The sequence below is a fragment of the Phaseolus vulgaris genome, chromosome 2 (assembly GCF_051622355.1).
Source record: "Phaseolus vulgaris cultivar YP4 chromosome 2, ASM5162235v1, whole genome shotgun sequence".
Lineage (NCBI taxonomy): Eukaryota > Viridiplantae > Streptophyta > Magnoliopsida > Fabales > Fabaceae > Phaseolus > Phaseolus vulgaris.
The window spans coordinates 29622178-29644781 of record NC_143499.1 but is presented as its reverse complement, the minus strand read 5'-3'; the positions used below and the strand labels follow the sequence as shown (position 1 = coordinate 29644781).

General features: G+C 32.7%; 3 protein-coding genes and 1 pseudogene across 8 annotated transcripts; 2 read left to right on the top strand and 2 right to left on the bottom strand.

Annotated features, from left to right (window-relative positions):
- Nucleotides 1–2613: 2613 nt before the first annotated feature.
- LOC137809338 (uncharacterized) lies at nt 2614–3323 on the bottom strand (annotated as a pseudogene).
- Nucleotides 2668–5289, top strand: LOC137811318 (uncharacterized). 4 transcript variants are annotated; one of them, XM_090298529.1, is made up of 3 exons: nt 2668–2917; nt 3222–3800; nt 5040–5289. In XM_090298529.1, exons 2-3 carry the CDS (start codon nt 3347–3349, stop codon nt 5090–5092), a joined length of 507 nt encoding a protein of 168 aa, XP_090154655.1. In that variant the 5' UTR covers nt 2668–2917; nt 3222–3346; the 3' UTR covers nt 5093–5289. The 4 variants fall into 4 exon arrangements, with proteins under 4 accessions (XP_090154655.1, XP_090154654.1, XP_068469109.2 ...); XM_090298528.1 differs by having other exon boundaries at nt 5037–5289; XM_068613008.2 differs by having other exon boundaries at nt 2668–3800.
- A 6243-nt stretch (nt 5290–11532) lies between these two features.
- Nucleotides 11533–15965, top strand: LOC137811316 (protein NETWORKED 2D). Its single transcript, XM_068613003.1, has 2 exons — nt 11533–11921; nt 12685–15965. Exons 1-2 carry the CDS (start codon nt 11828–11830, stop codon nt 15762–15764), a joined length of 3174 nt encoding a protein of 1057 aa, XP_068469104.1. The 5' UTR covers nt 11533–11827; the 3' UTR covers nt 15765–15965.
- Nucleotides 15966–16129: 164 nt separating this feature from the next.
- On the bottom strand, nt 16130–22604 carry LOC137811317 (suppressor-like protein). 3 transcript variants are annotated; one of them, XR_011081049.1, is made up of 6 exons: nt 21300–22604; nt 20406–20744; nt 19711–19835; nt 19437–19525; nt 18380–18525; nt 16130–16631 (listed from the first exon to the last, which is right to left on the bottom strand). XR_011081049.1 is itself a non-coding variant. In XM_068613004.1 (5 exons), the coding sequence occupies exons 1-5, from the start codon at nt 22439–22441 to the stop codon at nt 16449–16451; spliced, it is 1935 nt and encodes a 644-aa protein (XP_068469105.1). In that variant the 5' UTR covers nt 22442–22604; the 3' UTR covers nt 16130–16448. The 3 variants fall into 3 exon arrangements, 2 of the variants coding, with proteins under 2 accessions (XP_068469105.1, XP_068469107.1); XM_068613004.1 differs by lacking the exon at nt 19437–19525; XM_068613006.1 differs by lacking the exon at nt 16130–16631 and having other exon boundaries at nt 18379–18525; nt 21300–22546.

The following is a 22604-nucleotide window of genomic DNA, read 5'->3' as shown; positions in this document are numbered from 1 at the left end:
GAAAAATACACACTTTTTCTTTCTTTCTTGCTACGTCAATACTTTTTGAAATCTTTTTTTCGATTACTTAATTCCCATATTCTGTATTCTATATTCTATATTCTTTGAGTATTCATTACTCCATGGACACCCACCTTTCAGTTTGTTCTTAGAAAAAAATTATGACTTACTTTCAATCAATTTCGTAGAAACTTGTGATCAATTTCTAAGGTGTTGCGTGCCCTCTTTCACCTCAAAACCATTTATTTAATGCAACTATTCTTAAATACTATTAGAGTTTATATTGATTACCAATTAATAATCTCAATTTTAATTTAATGAAACATTTACTTAGATAACTACTTGTCTTATGAATTAAAATCACGAACTTTTCATAATTAATTCAATCACTAAGATTTTAATAATCCAAATAGTAGTTATAGCTATTTATTTAAGAATTTAAGATTACTAAATTTGATATATGCTCCCCTAAACTCAAAAATATATACTTAAATATAAATAATTTAATTTTTCTAAATTTTGTTCAATACCGTTATATTTTTTATTTTTATCTTTAAATCTAAATATCATTTTCAATAAATATAATTTAAAAAAGTATTATATGTAAATAAAATATATTAAATAAAATTTTATATTATTTTTAATCAGTGTAAAAGTAGTTAAATATATTTATAATTTAGTCCCAAAATATTTTGCAATAAAACAACATATAATTTTCATGGTAAGGTGTAGGGTGACATTGCAGTCGTTAAATGGTCAAGGAGATTCGTACTTGATATAGAAGTTAGTTTGGAAAAGATAAACATGATTTGGTTTCTCATTTATCTTCACCAGATGTTGTAATATATTGTTTTTATGTGGGATATTTCACAGTTTTTTATTTTTAAATATTGATCACTTTAACAATAAATATTATCATTATTATATCAAAGTAATAAATGTTCGATAATTGAAAGAAATTAAAGCATAAGTAATTTTATCAATTTCAAATACTATTTTGTAGGAGTATTGGGTATTACATTTAATTCAAGTTATTTATATTTTTCGAATTGGATTAAATTCTTATTTAGTTCACTCAATTAAAACTAGAACAAATGATGAATTTTTGAATTTTAAATTTGTGAATAAAGATATTAATTTTATTATTAAAAACATCTGAATTTTTTATATTACTAATATTGTCTATTCAGACTAAGACTTTTTTTCTCTCATTTCCAGTTTTGCAGACTTTGGAGATAAACTCCTCTTATCTTTACTTATACTAAAATAGTATAATAATTTCTTCACTTTATTCCAATAGATAAATTTATAAAAAATATAAAAATGGGTAAATTATATCTGAGAATACAAATTGAAGCTTACATATATTTAGTGTATAAATCTTCGTACAGTTACAAGAAATTTATCTTAATCATTATATTAATTAAATTAAATATTATTTTAAAAAAAATTATTAAATAAAAAAATTCAATTACAATCGAATTAAATGAAAAAATACGATGCAACACTATTTAAATAATTCACCCATAAATTTGTTCCAATAAAAAATATATCTTTTATAAATTTATTTATGTTTATTTTTATAAATTAAAGTTTTTATATTTTTAAAAATACAAACAACGAAATAAGGATAAGGATTTTATTTGTAGGTAAAATTTGTTTCTAGAAATCTATTCATCCTATAAAATATAAGCAGAAACACATACGGTCTCGTTATGTATCGATTTTTTATTTTTATTATATATAATTATAAATTGAATTGATGAGATATTTATGAAAATTTTTTAAATCTTTATTATATATAAATAATAAAAATATAATATATTACATGACATTTAATAACACTAAACGAAAAAAAAAATAAGAGAAGAGATAAAAACAACAATTTGAAAAGATGAAGATATGGAAAAAAAAATTATTTCAAATAAAAACGTCTCCAAGTTTATTAAACGACAAACTACTTCACATTTAAAATTTAAAATTGATAACTATTTTCTACAAATATGACAGTATATTAGTTTTAAAAAAAACAGTTACCAAAATTTATTATAAAAAATAAGTCATAATGAGAAAAAAATTTATTTATATTTTATATTTAGGTATAAAACCATACACGTATTATGTCTTAGAGTAAAGAAGAAGAAAAATATAGACAGTACAATTTTTAATCATAAGTTGTTCCTTATTCCTTATAATCTTATATAACTTATTTTGGTTGACATTATTGACACGTATTCACAAGTTGGACCCGCACATGCATACATGATTGGGTAATGGTCATCCACGTCAGCTACTTTGGACGGTTATTATCTCCCTTATCACCGAATCAACGTCCAATATTTTCTGATTAAAAAAACATATTTCATGCTAAATTGTTAACTACCTTACTCTATAGGTCAGAGATGCATTGTTATAAGATGAGTGAGGATTAGAATAAGTGGAGAAAGATCCTCTATCTGGCCGTAGATCAGAATAACCGGTGCAATCTTGACCGTTGATGAGAAAAGGATGAAAAAGTGAAAAGTAGCTCTATAAATTCAGATGAAGACGAGACTTTGAACGATTGGGTTGCTTCCCAGCGTACCCAGAAACAGAGGCAGAAGGGGAAGACAGTTAGTGAGAAAAAAGAAGAAGAGAAAGAGGATTAATTGGCGAGTTAGGGTTTTGAGTTGACTCACGAGCCTATGCATTGTGTCGGCGGTTTTTTTTTCTTTCGCCCGGAGCCACTTGGTCCGATCTCCCCTGTTTCTGTTTCCGGTAGCATAGCAGTTTGAAAGGTTCTGTTTTTTTCGGCGAGTAGTATGGGATTTCCAGTGATTCTTTTGGTGAATTGAGTTTGGGGGAATTCTGGATTTTGACCTAAAGCAAAGGTCTTTACTCAAAATATTCACTGGGTTTTGTGTTCTTCTCCATTGCGGTGGGTAGACCTGTGTTTGATTTCTGTGTTAGATTTTTTTGATAAATATTCACTGGGTTTAAGTTCTTAAACTTTCTAAACTGAACTGGGTTTGATATTTAAGAAAACCTTGGTAAATTCAGTGCTTCTGTTTCATCCGTGCTTGTGTTTTTTTAATAACAAAGTTTTTGTTTTTTTTATTGATTGTTATTTATATTAATAGGTTTGCTGGGTTAAATTAATTCTTGTGGTCTTCCCCATTTTCCAATTGATTTCCTTTTGTTGATGAATGGATAATTTCCTAATATAGTGGTTACTGCAACAGGCAGGAACCACTGGCCATTCCGTTTCTCAAATTTTTTGGCCTCATTCTTTCACAAATCTTTGGCCACCAAAAGAGCTTCACTCATTGTGACCCTTTAGCTTTGACTTACCACTGCAATTGGAAGTATGGCTGTCTCTTTAACTCGTTTGTCATGGTGGTTGTGGGGTGGCAAGGAGAAAGAGCCAGTTTCTAGTGGCTCTCCACTGAATTCATCCTCTGAATGGGGTTTTAAGGAGAGAGAGACTGTGAAGTTTCCTTCGGTGAAGGGAACAAAGATAGCTCCTTCCCACAGGAAGAGTAAAAGGAAATGGCAGAGCAGGGAAGAGAAGAGACCTGACAGAGAGTGCGATGTTGTACTGGTGTCATCTGATGGTGATGGTTGTTTTTCTGACTCTGAATCTGATGACTCAGATTGGTCCATTGGGTGGTTGGAGCCTCATGGCTCTGAATTCCTGCATAGTGATGACGATTTGGATAATAGTTTTGCTGTACTGGTTCCTTGCTATAGGAAGGAGGTGGAGAGTTCAAGCAAGGAGCTTTTGAGTGCCATCAGGAACCTTCCAAATGAATTTTCTTCTGGTGAGATTCAGGACGTGCTCTTGAAATGTTTGATTTTGTTTTCATTGGGTTATTTTATTCTCTTTCAACTCCTAGCACTGTTTAACTTTTACTTACTTGATTAACCTTTTTTTGTGCTGGTTCTTTAAAGTTAAACAAACCTTGTTCTTGTTCAGGTGTTTTTAAGCTTTTATATTATTTTGTAACCAACAGTTTTCCAGATGGTTTGGCCTTGTTGATGACTCTGATGCTAATGAAGAGATGTCAGTCATTATCAAATACAAATAGGCAAATACATATTACATGATACAGACCAAGTAGTTTTGCCTTTTTCTTAGAATTATCTTAAAATGCATTGATCTGACCAGCCTTTGTTTTTTTTATTCATTGTACTTTTGTATTTTTCTTGGTGTATATGGATATTGTTGGGGTTTCTTGTTCTATCCTATACTGATTTTTGTTCCTCTTTTATATTCTAATGGTTCAATGTCTGATCTGCAAAGTAGCCTTAGTTTTATGAGGTAATTTTCTTTGGTTGTATCTTACCTATTCCATGAGGTTTCCTTATGCTTCTGTCATGTGTTTTTTTTTCTTTGTATCAAATTCTTATTTTGAATATAAAGTCTTAGCTTGAATTTTTTGTTCTGGTGGTATATCACTTTTACTTGTCTTCATGAAAGTAAAAAGTTATGCATTGAAGTAGCTTCACCATCACACTCTGATTTAAGGTCCTAAACTCCACACAGTTCAAGCCACAGTCAATTGATCACTGCCTTCCTTTTTACTACAGTCAAATGACTTGATACTTTTCTCTCATGTTCCACCCTGCAATTTTTTTCAATGAACAGTTACAATCCTTTCTATCTCGGAACTGCTTCTTTCTTGTCCATGGAAAGTGGTCCTGGCATTCAGATCTTTATGGTTGAATGTACATTTATACCTAAATCATCTTGTAGTATCTAGACACACAAATGAAATTGATTGAATCTGTAACAATTGCATAGCCCAAACTGTGAGTTGGGCACTATTGTGTTACAATAACAACCCACCACTTTCAATTGATCTCTTTGTATATGAAAACTAGGGAAATTTGTCTTTGGCAGTGGTTTCAATGGAGTGAAAACATTCATTTCCATTACTTATTAATCTTACAGTTCCACTTCATATATTCATCTGTATTATAATATTTGTGTATCCTTTTGAAGAGATTATGGAACCGTTCTAATTGGGTTTTTGGAACACTGTTTGAATTCGCAGCAGGTAAAAACTACGTGGAACACTGGCTAGCTTCTCTTCAGAATTTTGAAGCGTAGAAAACTACATCTTCTGCAACCTTCTAGAAGTAGAGGAGCCTAAATAATTCCATGTATTTTCTGTACATAGAAATCATCTTCTCTCCTCTTATTGTGAAAAGCTTAAATTGAAATGGAAAATTTCAATCTAGAAAATTCCAAAAGAAAATGGAGTTATTATAATGGGAAGAGAATTGCAAGAATTATGCTTTGGATAAGCTGAAATGTTTTTATATTTTGACTGATGGTAATTGTACACGATTATAAGATAACATATTTTAAAAAAGGGATAATGCAATTAATCATTCATACTTTTAACAAACATTTTTAATTATAATGCGTTAAATGAATAAACTATGTAAAGTGGAGAAAATATGGTTAGTTTAGAGATTGGTTGATAAACATAAATTTCTTTCTTCTTTTCATTTTTTATTGGTTCTTCCTAAATTCGTTTTACAAAAAAATAGAATTGTACTCTTCCTTTAATTTCTGATATGCGATCGTGAATTTTCTATTTCCTTGTGATTTTAATCTTTACATTTTTAAAAAATTGTAACTTTTAATTCAATTTTTAATTTGTGTATATACTTCTTTTATTTTGGTGAAATTAAACTCTGGAACTAATTATTTGTATTAATTAAAGCTTTGGGTAAACTTGTGAGTTTTTTACACTAAAACAGCCAAAAAAAAGGATTAAAATTGTTGATTAAGGATTAAAAGGTTACTAAAATTGTCCTTTAGTGTAGATATATTTCTTACTTAAAATTCTAAAAAAGAAAAACAAAAAGTATTTGTGAAAATAAGCAAAAAAAGGCTCATAAGTTGTTTTTTGGTGTCTAAGTTGTGGTGTGTGTGAGAGGGAGGAATGAGCTCTGATAAAAGAATTTGTTTGACTCCTTCATTCTTCGTAATTTCCTCATTTCCATTGTTATGAAATAATAACCAAACATAGCATAGCACAGAATGAAAGCAAATTCTACAGCTAACCAAAGCATGACTTTAAAGATTAACGAAATATTAAAAACTTACATAAATTTTTTATCTAAAAATATACTCCAATATAAGTTCCTTTTTACAAAATTTTCAACCTAAAAAATATATATACGATAAATTTGTTGATGTTACGAAAATTAAATAATTTTGACTGCATTATAATTTGGTCTCTCATTATTTCCAGATGTGTAATTTATTTTTGTAATTTAAAATAACTTTTACCTAGTTAATCTTACGCCTAACATATTTATTAAAGGAACGGTCAAAATATAGTTTAATTAATTAAATATAAAAAATAAAATAAGTTAAGCATGTACAAAATGTAACACCCGGTTCTAAAGGCATATTGAGTTATAGAGGTTATATAAACAATATTTCAAAACACTTTATACATATGTATATATACATTTATCATAATATATAACTTCATATAATATATATATTCTATTATAAAAGGCATCAAAATTTGACATCTCAACGCTAACATCTCAAGGAATAACAACCATCTTCCATCACATGAAAAAAGTATTACTAAAAAAAATACAAAAATATGGGAGACTAGACCAAAACCCATATGTTAACAAAAACGATACATACATAGGTAGACTATACATATTCATAAAGAATTATAAGAACAGACTAGATGGAAGCCTATTATACCAATGAAATGATTTTCTATGAATAAATCATAAATTAGTCAACTTATCAGCACATGCATTTCCTTCACGAAAAATATGAGTAACCCTAAACCTGATTTTTTCACAGTAATTAAGACAAATATTTCATCGATTACGAAGCATCCACAAAAGATTAGTCCTAACAGTAAACGCAACACAAACCAAGGCAAAATCACATTCAAGTCAAACATTAGTAAGCCACATCTTTTGAGCTTCCTCCATAGCATGTATAACTTCATAAAACCCAGCAGCCATAAAGTCTGAACTTCAAGAGACGTAGAGAAAGCACCAATAAACTTCCTCATACTCCCACGAAAAATACCTCCACAAGTAGTAACACTACAAAAAATAATGATGGTAGAGTCCCCAAAAGAGCGACACAAAGAGTAAAAAAGAGACTCTACATAGGACTAGTGTTAGCTTAGCGTCCCAATAGAAATGGAAGTTAATGTTTTGATGGCTATCCATTAGAGACGACCTCCAATGGGACACAAATTTACAAGGTAGTGTTGGCTAAGCCTACATAAAGAAAAATATATTATTTAACTATAGCGTAGGTTTATGGAACACTAAAATGACTATAAAATTAAATAATTATTAAGAAGTGGACTTTAAGTCTTTGCACCCACTTATATACTATAAAATGATCCTAATCTATAGTCGATGTGAGATCTCCAACAACACACACCCCTCACATCGATATTACCAACTCGTGCGTGAGACTATATATTATGGGTGATCCGGTAAGGAACCGATAGTAGGTGGCCTGATAAGTCCAACAAACAATTGCTAGGATAGGTTCGAGATAACTCATATATCATATTAAGAAGTGGACTTTAAGCCTAACTCAACCTCATAAAACCAACTTATAAGGTGAGGTTTACACCCACTTATATATGAAATGTTCTAATATCTAATCAATGTGAGATCTTCAACAATAATTAAACTTAGAGCCGCAATTGGGGACACTACGTGAAAAAAAAAATGTAAGTAAATTGTCGCCATTAGGGACACTACCTGGAAAACAAATATTAGTGTCGCCTAAACCTACGCTAAATTTAATTATCGAAATAGCCCTAAAAACCTCAATCTTATCCTGAAATCTAGCATAATTCCTCATTCGTCATATCATCCAAATAGAAAAAGTTATCACAACAAGCTTAGTCAATTTAACCAAAGGTCTATCATTAGTTTTAATAAAGAAAGAAGATCATCCTTATTAAATAAATGAGAAGTAAGAAAAATCTGTCGAACCCAACTCCAAATATGCAAAGCATTAGAACATTCAAAAAATAAATGATGAATAGATTTTTCATGCTTTTCATCATAATATATATATATATATATATATATATATATATATATAAATGTGTGTATGTGTGTGTAAAGCTCGTGAATCTACATTTTTATGTGTTCACATTGAGTATAATCACAATAATTTTTCAAACATGACAATTAAGACCTTGAAAATAAGTAAAAATACACCATCTTATATGAAAAACTTAGTATATCTTAATATGTTTTAATACTTATCAATTAAATTTATTTGTTATTATTCGCACACAATATAAATTTATATTAAACCTAAGTACAAATAGATAAAAATAATAGAGAAGAAAAGACAAACACTTGTTAGAAATCTAAGTGAGTACAAGTTTCACATTGAATAAAATTAAGAATGTTAAATAATATATAAATAATAAAACTCAAAAACTCATTGTCTTAATTAATGTTTTGGATAAGAGATGACATTTCATCTTGGTGATTGGGTCACACGAGTATGTGAGTGAAGAATCCTAGATGTGAGGAGGATTTCTTATATTCTGACAGAGTTTTTAAAAATATGTACCAATGTGGAAGGGATGTAAATTCTCTCTCGAAACTCAATAGTGGTATCAGAGTAGGCAAACATGTCCCATTAAGATAAATGGCGGGACAAATAAAGGTCAATCTTGAGAATGAGTATACCAATGTAGAAGAAATTTATACTTGAGGGACAAATTATTAGGAATTCAAGTAAGTTTAAGTCTCACATTGAATATATAAATAAAAATATTGAGTAACATATAATAAGAAAAAAGAATCACAAATACATTGTCTTGAATTTTTGGATAGAAGGTAACACTAGGTCACTTATATGGTCTCATAGGTACCAAATCTCTTAGATCAATTCCTCTCAAAATATCCAACAACACTTTCTGTAATTAATGTATATGATTTATATCATAAAGTAAAAAATATTGCTTGAATGACTTGCAAAGAACGTACAAAAGGTATGTTACCAAAGTCTTCTCATTCAAGTTATGTAGTGTCGCTTGAGTGTTTTATTAGTTCTTGAATGAAAAATTTATAAAAACTCCTCATTCAAGAAGCGGGTGATCACCCACTCAAACATCCTATTGATTATTCAACGGTAATTTTTTATATTCAAATAAAGACTTTACACTCTATGAAAATACGTTAAAAACTCACAACTTATCCAAAATAGTTAATAATGCTCAATTTAACCTTTCTAAGTCATTATCAAATTCAAAAATACATGTAAATATAATTAATCAAATCAATTATAAACTCAAAAATAAAAAAGAAAAACACTTATTCTAAAGAGAGGTATTGGGATGAAAATAATTTTAGACTCTTCACCTATCATGTTATAGTATTTAATTCTAAAATAAATAAAAATCGAATGAGAAATTTAAATAGATAAAAGAAGATGATGAAAATTGGAATGAAAATTTAAAATATAAAATAATATATATATATATATATATATATATATATATATATATATATATATATAAAGGTAGATAGATAGTTAAAAGAAAGAAAAAAAAAAGGATAAATAGAAAAATATAGGGATAAGACACATGTGCTTTACACAAAAGAATGTAAAAATTACAAAATTTCAATATTAAGACTAAAACGTAAAGAAAATATGGCTAAAAACTGTAAATAAATTTTTTAACAGATAAAAGTTCAATTTCATTTATTACTTTTATTGGTTGAGAGTAAAAAATTATTTTTTTTGCAAGAAAAATTATTCCAGAGATATATAAAGATAAAACTATTATACAAAAATGTTTTTTTTTTTTGGAAAGGGTGACAGTTATCATCCTATCTGGAGACAAAAGTTTCATTGGTTAGTTGCCTCCAATGACAGTATCACACATGTACGGATAGTAACAACTTATATATAAAATATAAAACAATAGACTAAACTAAAATATTTAAAATTATAACAAAATATGACTAGTGTTGATAGAGTATTTTAATATTTGTTTGACATAAAACTATTTTAAAAATAACATAAAATATCATATGCTAAAAGAGTTAACATCTTAATAAATGAATATTATGTTGTAGAGGATTAATTTTGCTATAACAAATTAATTTTGCGTAATTTGTTGGAGATATCATTTATTTGCCCCTCAAACTTTTGTATTTCAAAATATAACTTTATTTGGGGGATTTCTTAAATTTTAAAAAGCTCTCACTTTCTTTTTAAGCAAAAACTCTAGTTTTCATATATTTTTAAATTATAAAATTAGTAGAATTAAATATATTTTTTTATTCCGATACTATAATATATGTGAAATTAGTTTGTTTCTTTAATCTAAATTTTAGATTTGTTTAGTACTTGTAGTAAACTTTAGATCTTGGTATTCATAATAAAAATAAACTAGTGAAATAAACTTTTATTAATTTTTTTTACACAAGATTTTCAACATAAATTATATCATAATATTATAATATTGCATAAATAATAAATTAATGTAAAATATTTTAACATTCTACTTTACATTAAAAATTTATTTATTATAAAATTTGAATGAAAGATTTTTCAGATAAAAGTAATATCGATAACAAATACATATTTAACTAAAACTAAAACTATAAGACGTAAAAAATATTTTTCAGTATAAACAAATAATACCCATTAGTAAAACTTATTTTGCTATGTTTATGTGAGTAGGGCATTTCATATAATTATTTTTTTACACAAATCTTGAAAATGGATCTTTGTGTAGAACGATATCGGAAAAGATTTTGATTTTGTTCCCAAATCTTGTTCCAGTTAGAGAAAGGAAGAACCTGAAAACAACATTATTATATTAGTCAAAGACCTTTCTAAAATTGTAAATTATTTTCATATTTGTAGCGTCGTTGCAGGCCAAAGTAGTGAACAGAACGTGCCTCCAAAAATAGCAGAAACACGCAATTTTATATTTTTAATCTCTCTGTCTCTCAAAAACTTTGTTAAACTTTGTTCAACAAAGTCACCTTTCCGCGACAAAAGTCGGCCACCGCCACTTCATTACAGCTTTCCTAAGGAACTTTTTCGTATGATCAAATTTAGGAAACAGACACACATTTATGGTTTCACAATAATGCATACGATGTGTTAATTTTAGCTTAAAATTCAACATCATAGGAGTTTGTTAGGAGAAATAATTTGCTTTTGAGAAAAAGTTGCCTTAAGAATAGAAACAAAGTTTGTTAGATGATTTAGTGTGAAGAAAATAATATGAGCTTTAAAGATAACTAACAAGTTCATCTAATGAAGTTTATAGCTTTAAAAAGCACACAAGTAGTGATTGTTGAATTATTAATTTAATTTGATGTTGGATTCTGCTATGCAGAGTTTGACAGGTAAGATTGTAATTTAAGAGAGAAAGAGATTAAAGGTGTATAAAGCAAGCAAAGCTGGAGAATGGCACAGGCACGTGGGTCGTTGAATGCATGCATTATGTGATTCTTTATATCATTTTATTGCAATGCTTTTTCAAAAGTAAGGTTTGGACATTAAATTCGTGCGAACTTTGCTCTCCTCCATTATCCCATAATTAGCACAACATCTTAGTTCCCACGTTTTCTCTCTGTTCATTATCTTTCTTTCTTTTTTTTCTTTACCCTTTTTTCCACTTTCTTCTCTTAGTCCCTTGCTGTCATGGAATCCATGTCTTCTCTTCTCCATCTCAAACGGATAGAGTAATAGGAGAAACACGGTTTGCATGTTTTTGACTCTCACATTATTAAGATCTTAATACACCAATTAGGAGCACAGAAGAAGAAACAACCAACCAAAATGTTGCAGAGGGCAGCAAGCAATGCTTATTCATGGTGGTGGGTTAGCCACATCAGAACAAAGCAATCAAAATGGATGGAGCAAAACCTTCAAGGTGATGATGACTTTATCTCCTTTTTCTGATTGAATTTTTGTGCACATTCATGGCATACGATGTAAACGTTAGATTATACAAATGTGGGTGTGCATGCTTTTGATGGTCAATTTCATTTCATTGTGGAGTTAAACCTCTAAACTATGCATGCCTTGTATTCAAATAGTGTTATCTATAATACATTTATCCGTGATCAGGAAATTCAACTGCATGAGTAGAGAGACCCTTAAGAAAAAGATTTTATGTTACTCGTGCTCAAAGTTTAATTGCTTTATATGGATTCTGAAAATGCTTCTCAACGTGTTCTTATTTCCAAATCTGAACCTTTACTAATCAGAAATTACATATGCACTTCTTTTTTTCACTTTTCAATTGAATTTTCTCAAAAATCATAATGCTATTTTGGGCAATGTGAGAGAGAAAGTGTGGCATAGAATGACTCCGTCTCTCTCCCTCCCTGTTTTTGATAAAATGCCTTCCTGACGTTTATTAGCTTCATTTTTTCTCACTAAACATTCTTTTTTGTAGTTTGCATTCCTTGAAGTTATTGAAGTATTTCCTATAAATTTAGAATTTATGGAGATGCTTACCATGTGGATATATCGATACATAGTTTTCATGTTATTAATTAGAATACTGAATTAAATATTTGCTTGAGCCACGGCTAGATGCCTAGGTAGGATCAACAAAACTCACTTTTATGTGTCTTTGCCTTTATAAATGAATTTAGTTGGGTATCTAAAATATATAAACAAAACTGCAGATATGGAGGAAAAAGTGCAAACTGTTATGAAGCTCTTAGCGGAAGAGGGTGACTCTTTCGCCAAGAGAGCAGAGATGTATTACAAAAGGAGACCGGAACTGATAAGCTTTGTGGAGGAGTCATTCAAGGCTTACCGGGCTTTAGCTGAACGATATGATCACATATCAACAGAATTGCAAAATGCCAACAACACCATTGCTTCTGTCTTTCCAGATCGCGTCCCATTTATGGATGAAGATGACGACGATGCATCACAAAAGCCTCAAAAAAAAAAACCCGAAGGGGTAAAAAATATACCAAAGCCTCCCCATAAAGATTTAAAAACTGTCATAACAACAGCAACAGCCACAAAGAAATTTCAATCCAAGAAACCAGCTGCTACTGCAGCTGCTACTACTCCAAAAACTCCTAAATCTGGTTTGAGCAGAAAACAGGCACTTGAAGAGGTTGACAAGCTGCAGAAACAGATTCTGGCCCTACAAACTGTGAAAGAATTTGTAAAGAACTCTTATGAGAATGCCCGCGATAGGTACTGGGACACTGAGGAGCAAATAAAGGAATTGCAAGAGAGAGTTTCCACTCTGCAAGAAGAACTTGGAGAAGGTGTTGATATTGAAGATGATGAAGCTCGCCGTTTGATAGCAGGAACTGCTCTTCAATCATGCCAAGAGGCATTGACGCAGTTAGAAGAGAGACAGGAAAGATCAGTTGATGAAACTAAAATCGAGTCACAAAGGGTAAAGGATGTCAAGGCCAAGTTGGGCTCTCTTATGGACGAATTCCATTATGATCGGAACAATTCCAAAGAGCCAAGGATCCAAAGAGATTTAAAAAAAATAGCAGAAACAGAGTTGGATGAAAATGCCGATGGATTGATTCGGAAGAAGCAGGAGTTGCAATTATTAAAGGAGAACATTAAAGAGAACTTTGAGCCTAGCTCTAATTCATCACTCAGTGTAGCAGAGATGGCAGAGAAGATTGATGAGCTAGTGAACAAAGTGATCAGCTTGGAAACTGCAATATCATCCCAGAGTGCTATGGTGAAGAGTTTGAGAACAGAAACTGATGAACTTCAGGAGCAGATTCGAACTCTGGAAAATGATAAGGAAAATCTTATCAAGGACAAAAATAAATTGAGCGACCAACTGAGAAAGATGGAAGAAAAGATGCATGGAGTAGAGGATCTAAACCAAAGGGTTGAGGATCAGAATAGCAATCTCCAAAACCAATTCACTGAAGCACATTCTAATCTTGATCATCTCTCAGAGAAAGTCCAAAACGTGCAGTCAGGTGAGGAGGCTAAGACCACGCATTTATCAGATGAACAAAAGGATTCATCAACCCAAGAGGAATTAAAATGCGAGTCTACAACTGGTTTGGTAGAGGATGATGCAACAGATAAGGGGCTTAAGGTTGCTAGTACTGTTGAAGATGATCTAACATCAGACAACAAGGCCAAGGTCACTGGCTCACCATTTGCTAATGAAGCTAATGTCACCGGTTCGTTGGAAAATGATGTTAAGTCGGTAAATGAGGTTAAGATCACCAGTTCCTTAGAAATGGAATTTCCGGAAGAGTTAAAAAAACAAGAGAAGAATGTAAATCCTGGCAAATGTGATGAAAAGGCAACAGCTGATGTGAGCACTACCACAGAAGATCAGGAAGTTGGCCAGAAACTTGCAAGCAACAAGCTAGGCAGTTCTTCAGAGAGTTCGGAGAAACAGGAAAAAGATGATGCTAAACAAAGTTCATGTGAGATAGAGAATGGTCTCAAAGTTGATTCCAAGGAGCAGACAACAGCACAAGAAGATGAGGCTAAACAAAGTTCTTGTGAGATAGAGAATGATCTCAAAGTTGATTCCAAGGAGCAGGCAACAGCACAAGAAGATGATGCTAAACAAAGTTCATGTGAGATAGAGAATGGTCTCAAAGTTGATTCCAAGGAGCAGGCAACAGCACAAGAAGATGATGCTAAACAAAGTTCGTGTGAGATAGAGAATGGTCTCAAAGTTGATTTCAAGGAGCAGGCAACAGCACAAGAAGATGAACCTGATTGGCGGAAATTGTTTACAAATGGAATGCAGGATAGAGAACAAGTTCTGTTGACTGAGTATACTACTACTCTTCGAAATTATAAAGATGTCAAGAAGAGGCTGACTGAAATAGAGAAGAAAAATCAAGATAGCAGCTTTGATTCATCTTTGCAGCTAAAAGAACTGAAGACAGCCAATGCCATGAAAGACGAAGAGATAAGACTTCTGCGTCAAAAACTAGGTCTCATGCAGAGAAGCTTTGAAGGAAATGAGGATTCAACAGAGATAACTGTAGTGATGCAACAAGAAAAGCAGCACGTCCTTGAGGAATTTCTAAAAATTGAACCTGAATCTATTTCTCCCATCGAAGAGAAATTCCGGTCAAACATGGATGAAATTCTAGAGGAGAACTTAACTTTCTGGTTAAAATTCAGTGCTTATTATTCTGAGATACAGAAGTTTGAAACCACTATCAAAGATTTGCAGACCGAGTTATCAGAACTAGATGAAAGAGGAAAGTCGTTAGATAGTAGTAGTAGCATAAAGTATTCTGTAAAATCAGATGCAAAACCTATTTACAAACACCTAACAGAGATCCAGAGTGAAATAGCAGTCTGGATGGAAAAAGGTGCCGTGTTGAAGGAAGAACTGCAAAGTCGATTCTCATCTTTGTGTGACATCCAAGAAGAGATAACAGCAGCATTGAAAACCAGTGCTGAAGATGATGATTTCAGGTTCACAAGTTACCAAGCTGCCAAGTTCCAAGGTGAGATATTGAACATGAAACAGGAAAACAACAAGGTTGCTGATGAACTTCAAGCGGGTTTGGATGTTGTATCAGCTCTCCAAATTGACGTAGAAAAGGCCCTGGTGAAGTTGAATGATGAACATGGGTTCTCGGTTTCAAAAAGACAACAAAATGGCCAGCTAAGACAATCAGAGACTCGGGCCAAGGTTCCTCTGAGGTCTTTTATCTTTGGCTCCAAACCAAAGAAACAATCAATCTTCTCCTGTATGGCCCCTGGAATGCATAGGAAATACCGGTAGGAGCAGGGCCATCTGTAAAATATTTTCCAACGGTTGATTTAATTTTTTCATCTTTGTGAAAATTCTCTTATCGGTTAAATTAGGCTGCAGTTTATTGACAGATGTCTTTTACTAAAAGGGAATATTTAATTTTCATTTTTTGCTTGTTCATAAATCATAAGTTGATGAGAAGTATGACAAAATGTAGTATTTTGGTTTGCATTTCCCTTTGTATTTTGAGCATACGAGTGGAAGATTTGGTACTGATAATTTTATGGATAGCAAAGCAGAAATCCATATATCACCAGAACAGCATTAGATGATACTCACTAAACCCTGAAAAGTAAGGAATCAAAAACCGTCAATAGTGGATGACAAAAACCAAATATAAAAAATAAATTTGCCATTAATATAATTAACCAATAATTTGGTAGACTTCTCTCGCCACCTGTATTACAGCCAATAAACAAGCTACATGTGAACGTTGTCTTGCTTTTCTCTGGAGGCAAGTTCATATCAAGTGCCAAAACCTAGTAAAGTTATACCATTATTAGCAAGCATTTCCATATGCCCTCTGCTAAGCAGGTGCCTACCCAACGTGAAAAACAAAAGATAGCGGCAAACAGGTTGGGAAACATGCCATCCAGAGACTGTATATCATTGGAGAATCCCAAAACTTAAACCCAGAGAAATACTTCAGTATCTTCAATTGCCCTTCTTTGTATCTTGTGGTAACTGCACCCCCATGAGGCCGAGCAAATTAGAAGCCGGACCAGGAAGGCCTTGTTGGGAAGAAAAGGAATCAAGAAAGCTTTTTACTAAATTTACATCCACATCTACTGGAGAAAAATCCTCGTCCATATTATGTTCTGATGCATTTGATGTTCCCTGAAAGTGCAAGAACAGAACAAAACATCAGTCTAGCAACTGGTATTAAATTTATCATTTTAAGATTTCTTATATATGAAATAAATATTTTAAAGACTATTTTTTTACTATTTAGGAAACTTGATATTAAAATTAGAGGATTAAATCAATGTCAAATGAATGATAGAAGTAATGATAAAACAATAATATCATAGCTGTTAAAACAATAAAATAATACTTTTATTTGATGAAAATTAGATATTTATTTTTAAACATGTTATGTAGTAATAATATTTGTTTCAAATATTTATTTTTATCATTGCACGGTAAAATAATAGTAATTATCATATTATAATAAGAGATCTAAAAATATATAATATTTATTCTACACCATATTTGACTATTATCTTGAATTTTAAAATTGATTACTAATTGGATTTCGAATTTTACAGGTACATGAATTTTATATATGTATGTATATTTCTAGTTTTTTAATATTTATGATATAGGATGCTGTAGTCTGTAATCATCCCTTTTTAAGATTATAATATTGTTTTTCATCATTTTTTGAATTATAAATCAGTATTATTAACTTTTCATGTTATAATTGCAATTTTATTATTAACAGAATAATTTTAGAATAACTAATACAAGCCCTAACAATGTAAAACCTTCTTTTACAAAGTCATTCTATCACAAACCGTGATATATGGCATGCTTGTTGACTTTTATAATAATAATAATAACACCTTTAAAAGTCATGCAAAAGAGGAATTAATAATGTAAACTTTTACAAAGACAGTACACATATGTATTAAACCCACAAGTTTATTATTATTTCATATTAATCATGCACACAAACATACATGAGCAGAAGAACCCTAGCTACAATAAAATTCAATAGATTATCGTAAACAATAATGCAACATGAAGATAGAGAGAATCCACACTTTACTAGCATAACCAAATGCCAAAATAAAACATGATTGGACCTTTGTATGACACTGCTATATATACTTTATTTCTTTGGTTTCAAAGGACCTTCAGAAGTTTGTATGAAAATCAGACTGGCAGGTCACACTAGAAAACTGATATACAGATCAACTGTTTGATTCAGATAAATCATAACATCGGTCCACAAAAAAGAAGTCATTGAACCAGAAAACAAATAAAAAATTGGAAAAAAACACAGTACAAAAAGAAAAAATGGATTAGAGCATATCAATGAAAAATGTTTAATAATTTTTTCTTAAAAAAATCTGAAGTATTTGACATTTTATTTTTTGTTCTAGATATGAACTTTATAGTCAATGAATGCTATTGTGTAGTGTTGAAACTTATTTATACTTTTGTATGTATTTTGAATGTTAAAAACCTATAACTTGCGGTTTAGATTTTATAGTGTTATAAAATCATACTATTATTCAGTTATTATTATATTAATACTGATTCAACCACAGCATTATCAATGGGAGAATTAGGTGGAAGACCAAAATTCCACCATATAAACACAGCCTTTTGCAATCAATGCTGCCGCCATAGCAGACCTCCCATCATGAAAGGTCTATGGTTGTGGGTAAAAAAATACCACTTTATAGATTATAGCGGTGATACATCCGTTACTTAATATTTCCTTGAATCAATGCCTTGAATTAATGCCTTAATTAGTTCAATGACTGGTCCAATGATTTTAAAAACATTGGACAAATACACATCACTACAGATTAAAATTTAGCATATTCTTTCCTCATGCAAATGCAAACAAATACCTGATCCTTTGGAATTTCATTAGCACGAACAAAACTTTTCTGAAGAGTGGTTGCCTTTAGTTCTTGATTCATAGCATCAGAATAGGACCACATGAAAGTATCCTCATCATCCTCCCCCAATTCACCCACATCACCCTCAGAATCATCTGCATAACCAATAAAAATATAAGAATCCACAAATGATACCAAGGGAGAAGGCATCAAATTAACTGGCCAGGTTATTTCCTATTTGGTTGAAATTCTATAAATTAATTCATTATACATACTAAAACTGAGGTACCAGTACTCCTAACAAACAATTAATGTTCTGCTTTGTTGAAGGGAAGGAAACACCGGTGATCGAACTAAATGAGTTTGTTTGGTAGAATAGAGATAAGAAAGAGAGAATTAAAAGGTGAGCGGGTCCCACCAGTATTTTTCTACTCTGTTTGTCACCTACTTTCCCTAGATTCTCTACATCTCCCCCCATTTCTTTTATATTTATCTTCAACCATACACACTTAATTTTTACTCTATTTTCCTTCACTTTTTTATTTATATGATTTTATCCTTCCATATCTCCTCCTTACCAAACTTATCCTAAGAGAATCCCACCTCGACTAGATATTAGGACATTTCATAATTTATAAGTGAGTGCAAACCTCATCTTATAAGCCGGTTTTATGAGGTAGAGTTAGGCTTAAAGTCTATTTCTTAATATGTTATCAAAGTCATTTAGAGTCTATCCTAACGAGTGTTTGTTGGGCTTATCTATCGGACCATTATCGGACCACCCATAAATATATAATCTCACGCACAAGTTGGTAATCTCAGCGTGAAGGGTGTGTAGGAGATCCCACGTCGACTAGAGATTAGTACATATTAGGCTTAAAGTCAACTTTTTAATACATAGCAACTATTAAATACAATGTATCCTGAAACTATTGTGGTTAACACATGAAAAACTAGCTACAGTAATGTGATAAACCATAGAAACCACAATAAAGAATTTGCTAGCACTTAATCCAAACCATTGACAGGAAAGTGAAATTTGAAAAGAAATTAGAGGAAGTCCTACCTTCATTCTACTAGAACTATGCATGCTACAGTCACAACAGAGAAAGAAATTTGGAGAATTTGCAAAACAGATAGCCAAAAGGTTCAAACCTACAAGATGTGAATTGTAATGGCTTACAAGCATGACATCACAAAAAATGTACTAATGTAATGGTGTAAAAGAAGTCTTTTACAAAATAATCCATTAGCAGAAAATAAATGCAAATTGAAAAGTTTAATATATAACAACTAAAGTGAGAAGCTATTCAACAGTAAACTAAGACATGAGATCTCACCAAAGTCCGGGTCAGAGGATGATCCTTCTTCAATATTGTTGTTGGCAGCTTCATTGTCTGAAGGCTTCATTATTGATTCCATGTCTTTAATAAATTGGTCCACGTCAAGGTTCACTTCCTTATTCCTTTACAAGAAAAATCCCAGATATTACATAATAAAGTAACACAGCACAGTCTGAGAGGTACAATTATGAACAGCATCCAGAAAAATTAACCAGTAGCAAGAAAAACTATTTATACCATATACTAAATGTTATTATGTTATTCAATAATACTTAATAATTAAGGTTATTTTACTTAGAAATTGCGAAATTATTATAAAAATAGTTAAAACCTGAGCTGGTTTCAGCTTAAAAAAAAAACTAGTGTTTGTATGTTTTATTTTAAAATTAGGAAAATAAGCCCACAGCAGCTTATTTTGGATTTGAAAAGCTATTTTACATTCTTGTCCAAGCAGGACCACATTTGACTTTTGGGAATACCAATTTTAATTAATAGGCAGGGGTGTTAGACCTAAACCTGTATCCCAGGGGATCTATGATATGATACTGAATTTATGTCAGCGTACATCATGAGAAAGAAATTATTCGAATAACCCCCTAATCCTTTCGAAGTAAAGATGCCTACACAGTAAGTGATTTAAGACTGCATATCAGGTACAGGTATGCTAAATGACTGTTCGTCACTAAACTAACCTGTCATCAGGAGCTTCAGCACCCTTGTAACTTGACAACTTATGGACAAATGCCTGCATGGTCTTTGCTATATCTCCAGGATCAAATTCGTCAGCATTCAAAGCAGATGACCGACCAGTATCTTTATCCTCTTTTGCTTTCCCTTTCTTTTTGTGTTTTAAGTCATATTGTTCCATCTCCTTTTGTCTTTCCATAAGAACAGAGTTCAATTCTTCCTCTCCATCATAAAGCCAGGAATCATCATCAGATGGAGGAACCTCCTGATCCTTAAAATCGTCCACTGAGTGAGGCAGAGCCAGAATTTCATCTATTCGTCTAACAGGAGCATTCATCAACTCACTGCAACAAATTTTCAGCTTAGCAATGGTAAAAACCAACAAAAAACCAACATAAAACCTGGAGGTTTAACTCAAAACAAACAACATCACATCAGAACCTAGGTAGACCAATTCCCCAATGCCCCCATATAATCATTGTCAACAAAGAGCACTTATCCATTCTAATCAACGTGAGATCTATACACACCCCTTCACGTTCAAGATTAGACATCCAGCATGGAGATTTAACGAAAGGGATCAGGAGTAGGTAGTTTTCTTATTAGGATAAAAAAGGGAACCCTAATACGATAGACTGATGTAATCTTGAGTTTGGGCTTGGTCAAACAAAACCCTAAAAACATGCTCTGAAATAAGGATTGTCCAAGCCTTTTATAAGTTCTACTTTGATCATATCTATAATCAATGCATGATCTCATCAATGAAAAAATAAGAAAAAACTAGTTAAACCAAGAAGCTAAGCTAAACTAAACACACACAACCAAAAGGCCAATATCCATCAGACACAAAAACAAGACTAAATTCAAATAAAAATCAATAGCCTAGTTCCAATTTGAACCTGGTCTGGGAATGCAGAGAAGTGTTCCTATAATACTCTTGAGCACTCTGCACCAATCTCTGATACTCAGAGGAACCCGGAAGCAGCCCTTGGAAGTAGCCACTGTTCTCCAAGCTCTTCCTAAACGCCTCCCAAGTGCTCCCTTGCCCTTCCACCCCATCGCGCTTCCGCTGCTGATACATCATCTCCAATCCACATGCTATCTTCATCCCCAGCTCCGCCTCCACAAACTCCTCCCTCTCAACCCGACCCGGCATCGCCGGGTAACACTTCGGAGCCTGAAACCGCTGCTGCACCAACTGTGCGTACATCGCCCTCGACATCTTCACCGAAATGCAAACCAACTCCTCCGCTGTCCCTCTCTCCACGAACCTATCCATCCTCGCGGCAAATTTCATCGTGTCTACATCCCTGTCGTAGAACCCCTCCACCGCGAGCGAAATCAACCGCGGCTCGTGCTTCAGAACCCGCGCCACGGACACAGGAACCCTAACCCTAACCCTGTGCATGTGCCTCCTGGCGCGCTCGGGATAGTCCTCGATGCGTTTCTTCACGGCGCGCTGAACTGCGTCAGAGGCGAGGGATTCGTGGCCGGAATTGGCGACGAAGGCGAGGGAGTCGAGGAGGGAGGGTTGAGGGAGGCGGTCTCGGGGGACGATGTGGAGGTTTCCGTGGCGGAGGAAGAGGCGGTGGTGGGAGGTGTCGGGGTTGAGCCAGCGAGGAAGGTGAAAGGCGGCCTCGATGAGGAGAAAGTCGCCGTCGGAGTCCCAGAGGCGGATGGATAGGGAGGGGAAGCGGAGGGAGATATGGAAGAGGAGGAAGACGGCGAACCACTCGTCATCGAGGTTGTCGCCGTAGCGGAGGCGGCCGTGGAGGTGGGGGAGGTTGGAGGAGGATGGGCAGGGGCAGGAGGGGTTGGGGGCAGTCGAGACGGAGAGAGTGAAGGGTTGGTGCTGCCAGATGTAGTCTTGGGTGAAGGGGGATATTGTTTGGAGGATTTCGAGGTGGAGGGAGTGGAGAGTGGTGGTGGCGGTGGCAGTGGCAGTGACGGTGGGGGAGTCAGGGTATATGGCGTAGAAAACGGTGTCGTCTGAGGGGCGCGGGGAGAAGATGGAGGAAGAAGAGGAAGAAGGAAACTCCATTGCATATGCTGATTTCCTCACTCTCAAAGCTTCTCATAAACCTCTTGCTTCAACATTCCAGATTTTACCATTCATGAATCAAAATTATGCTATTCATGTCTCTTTCTCTTTTATAAGGTGCTTTAATTTACATTAAATCTTTTTCATTTGAAAAAAATTACTT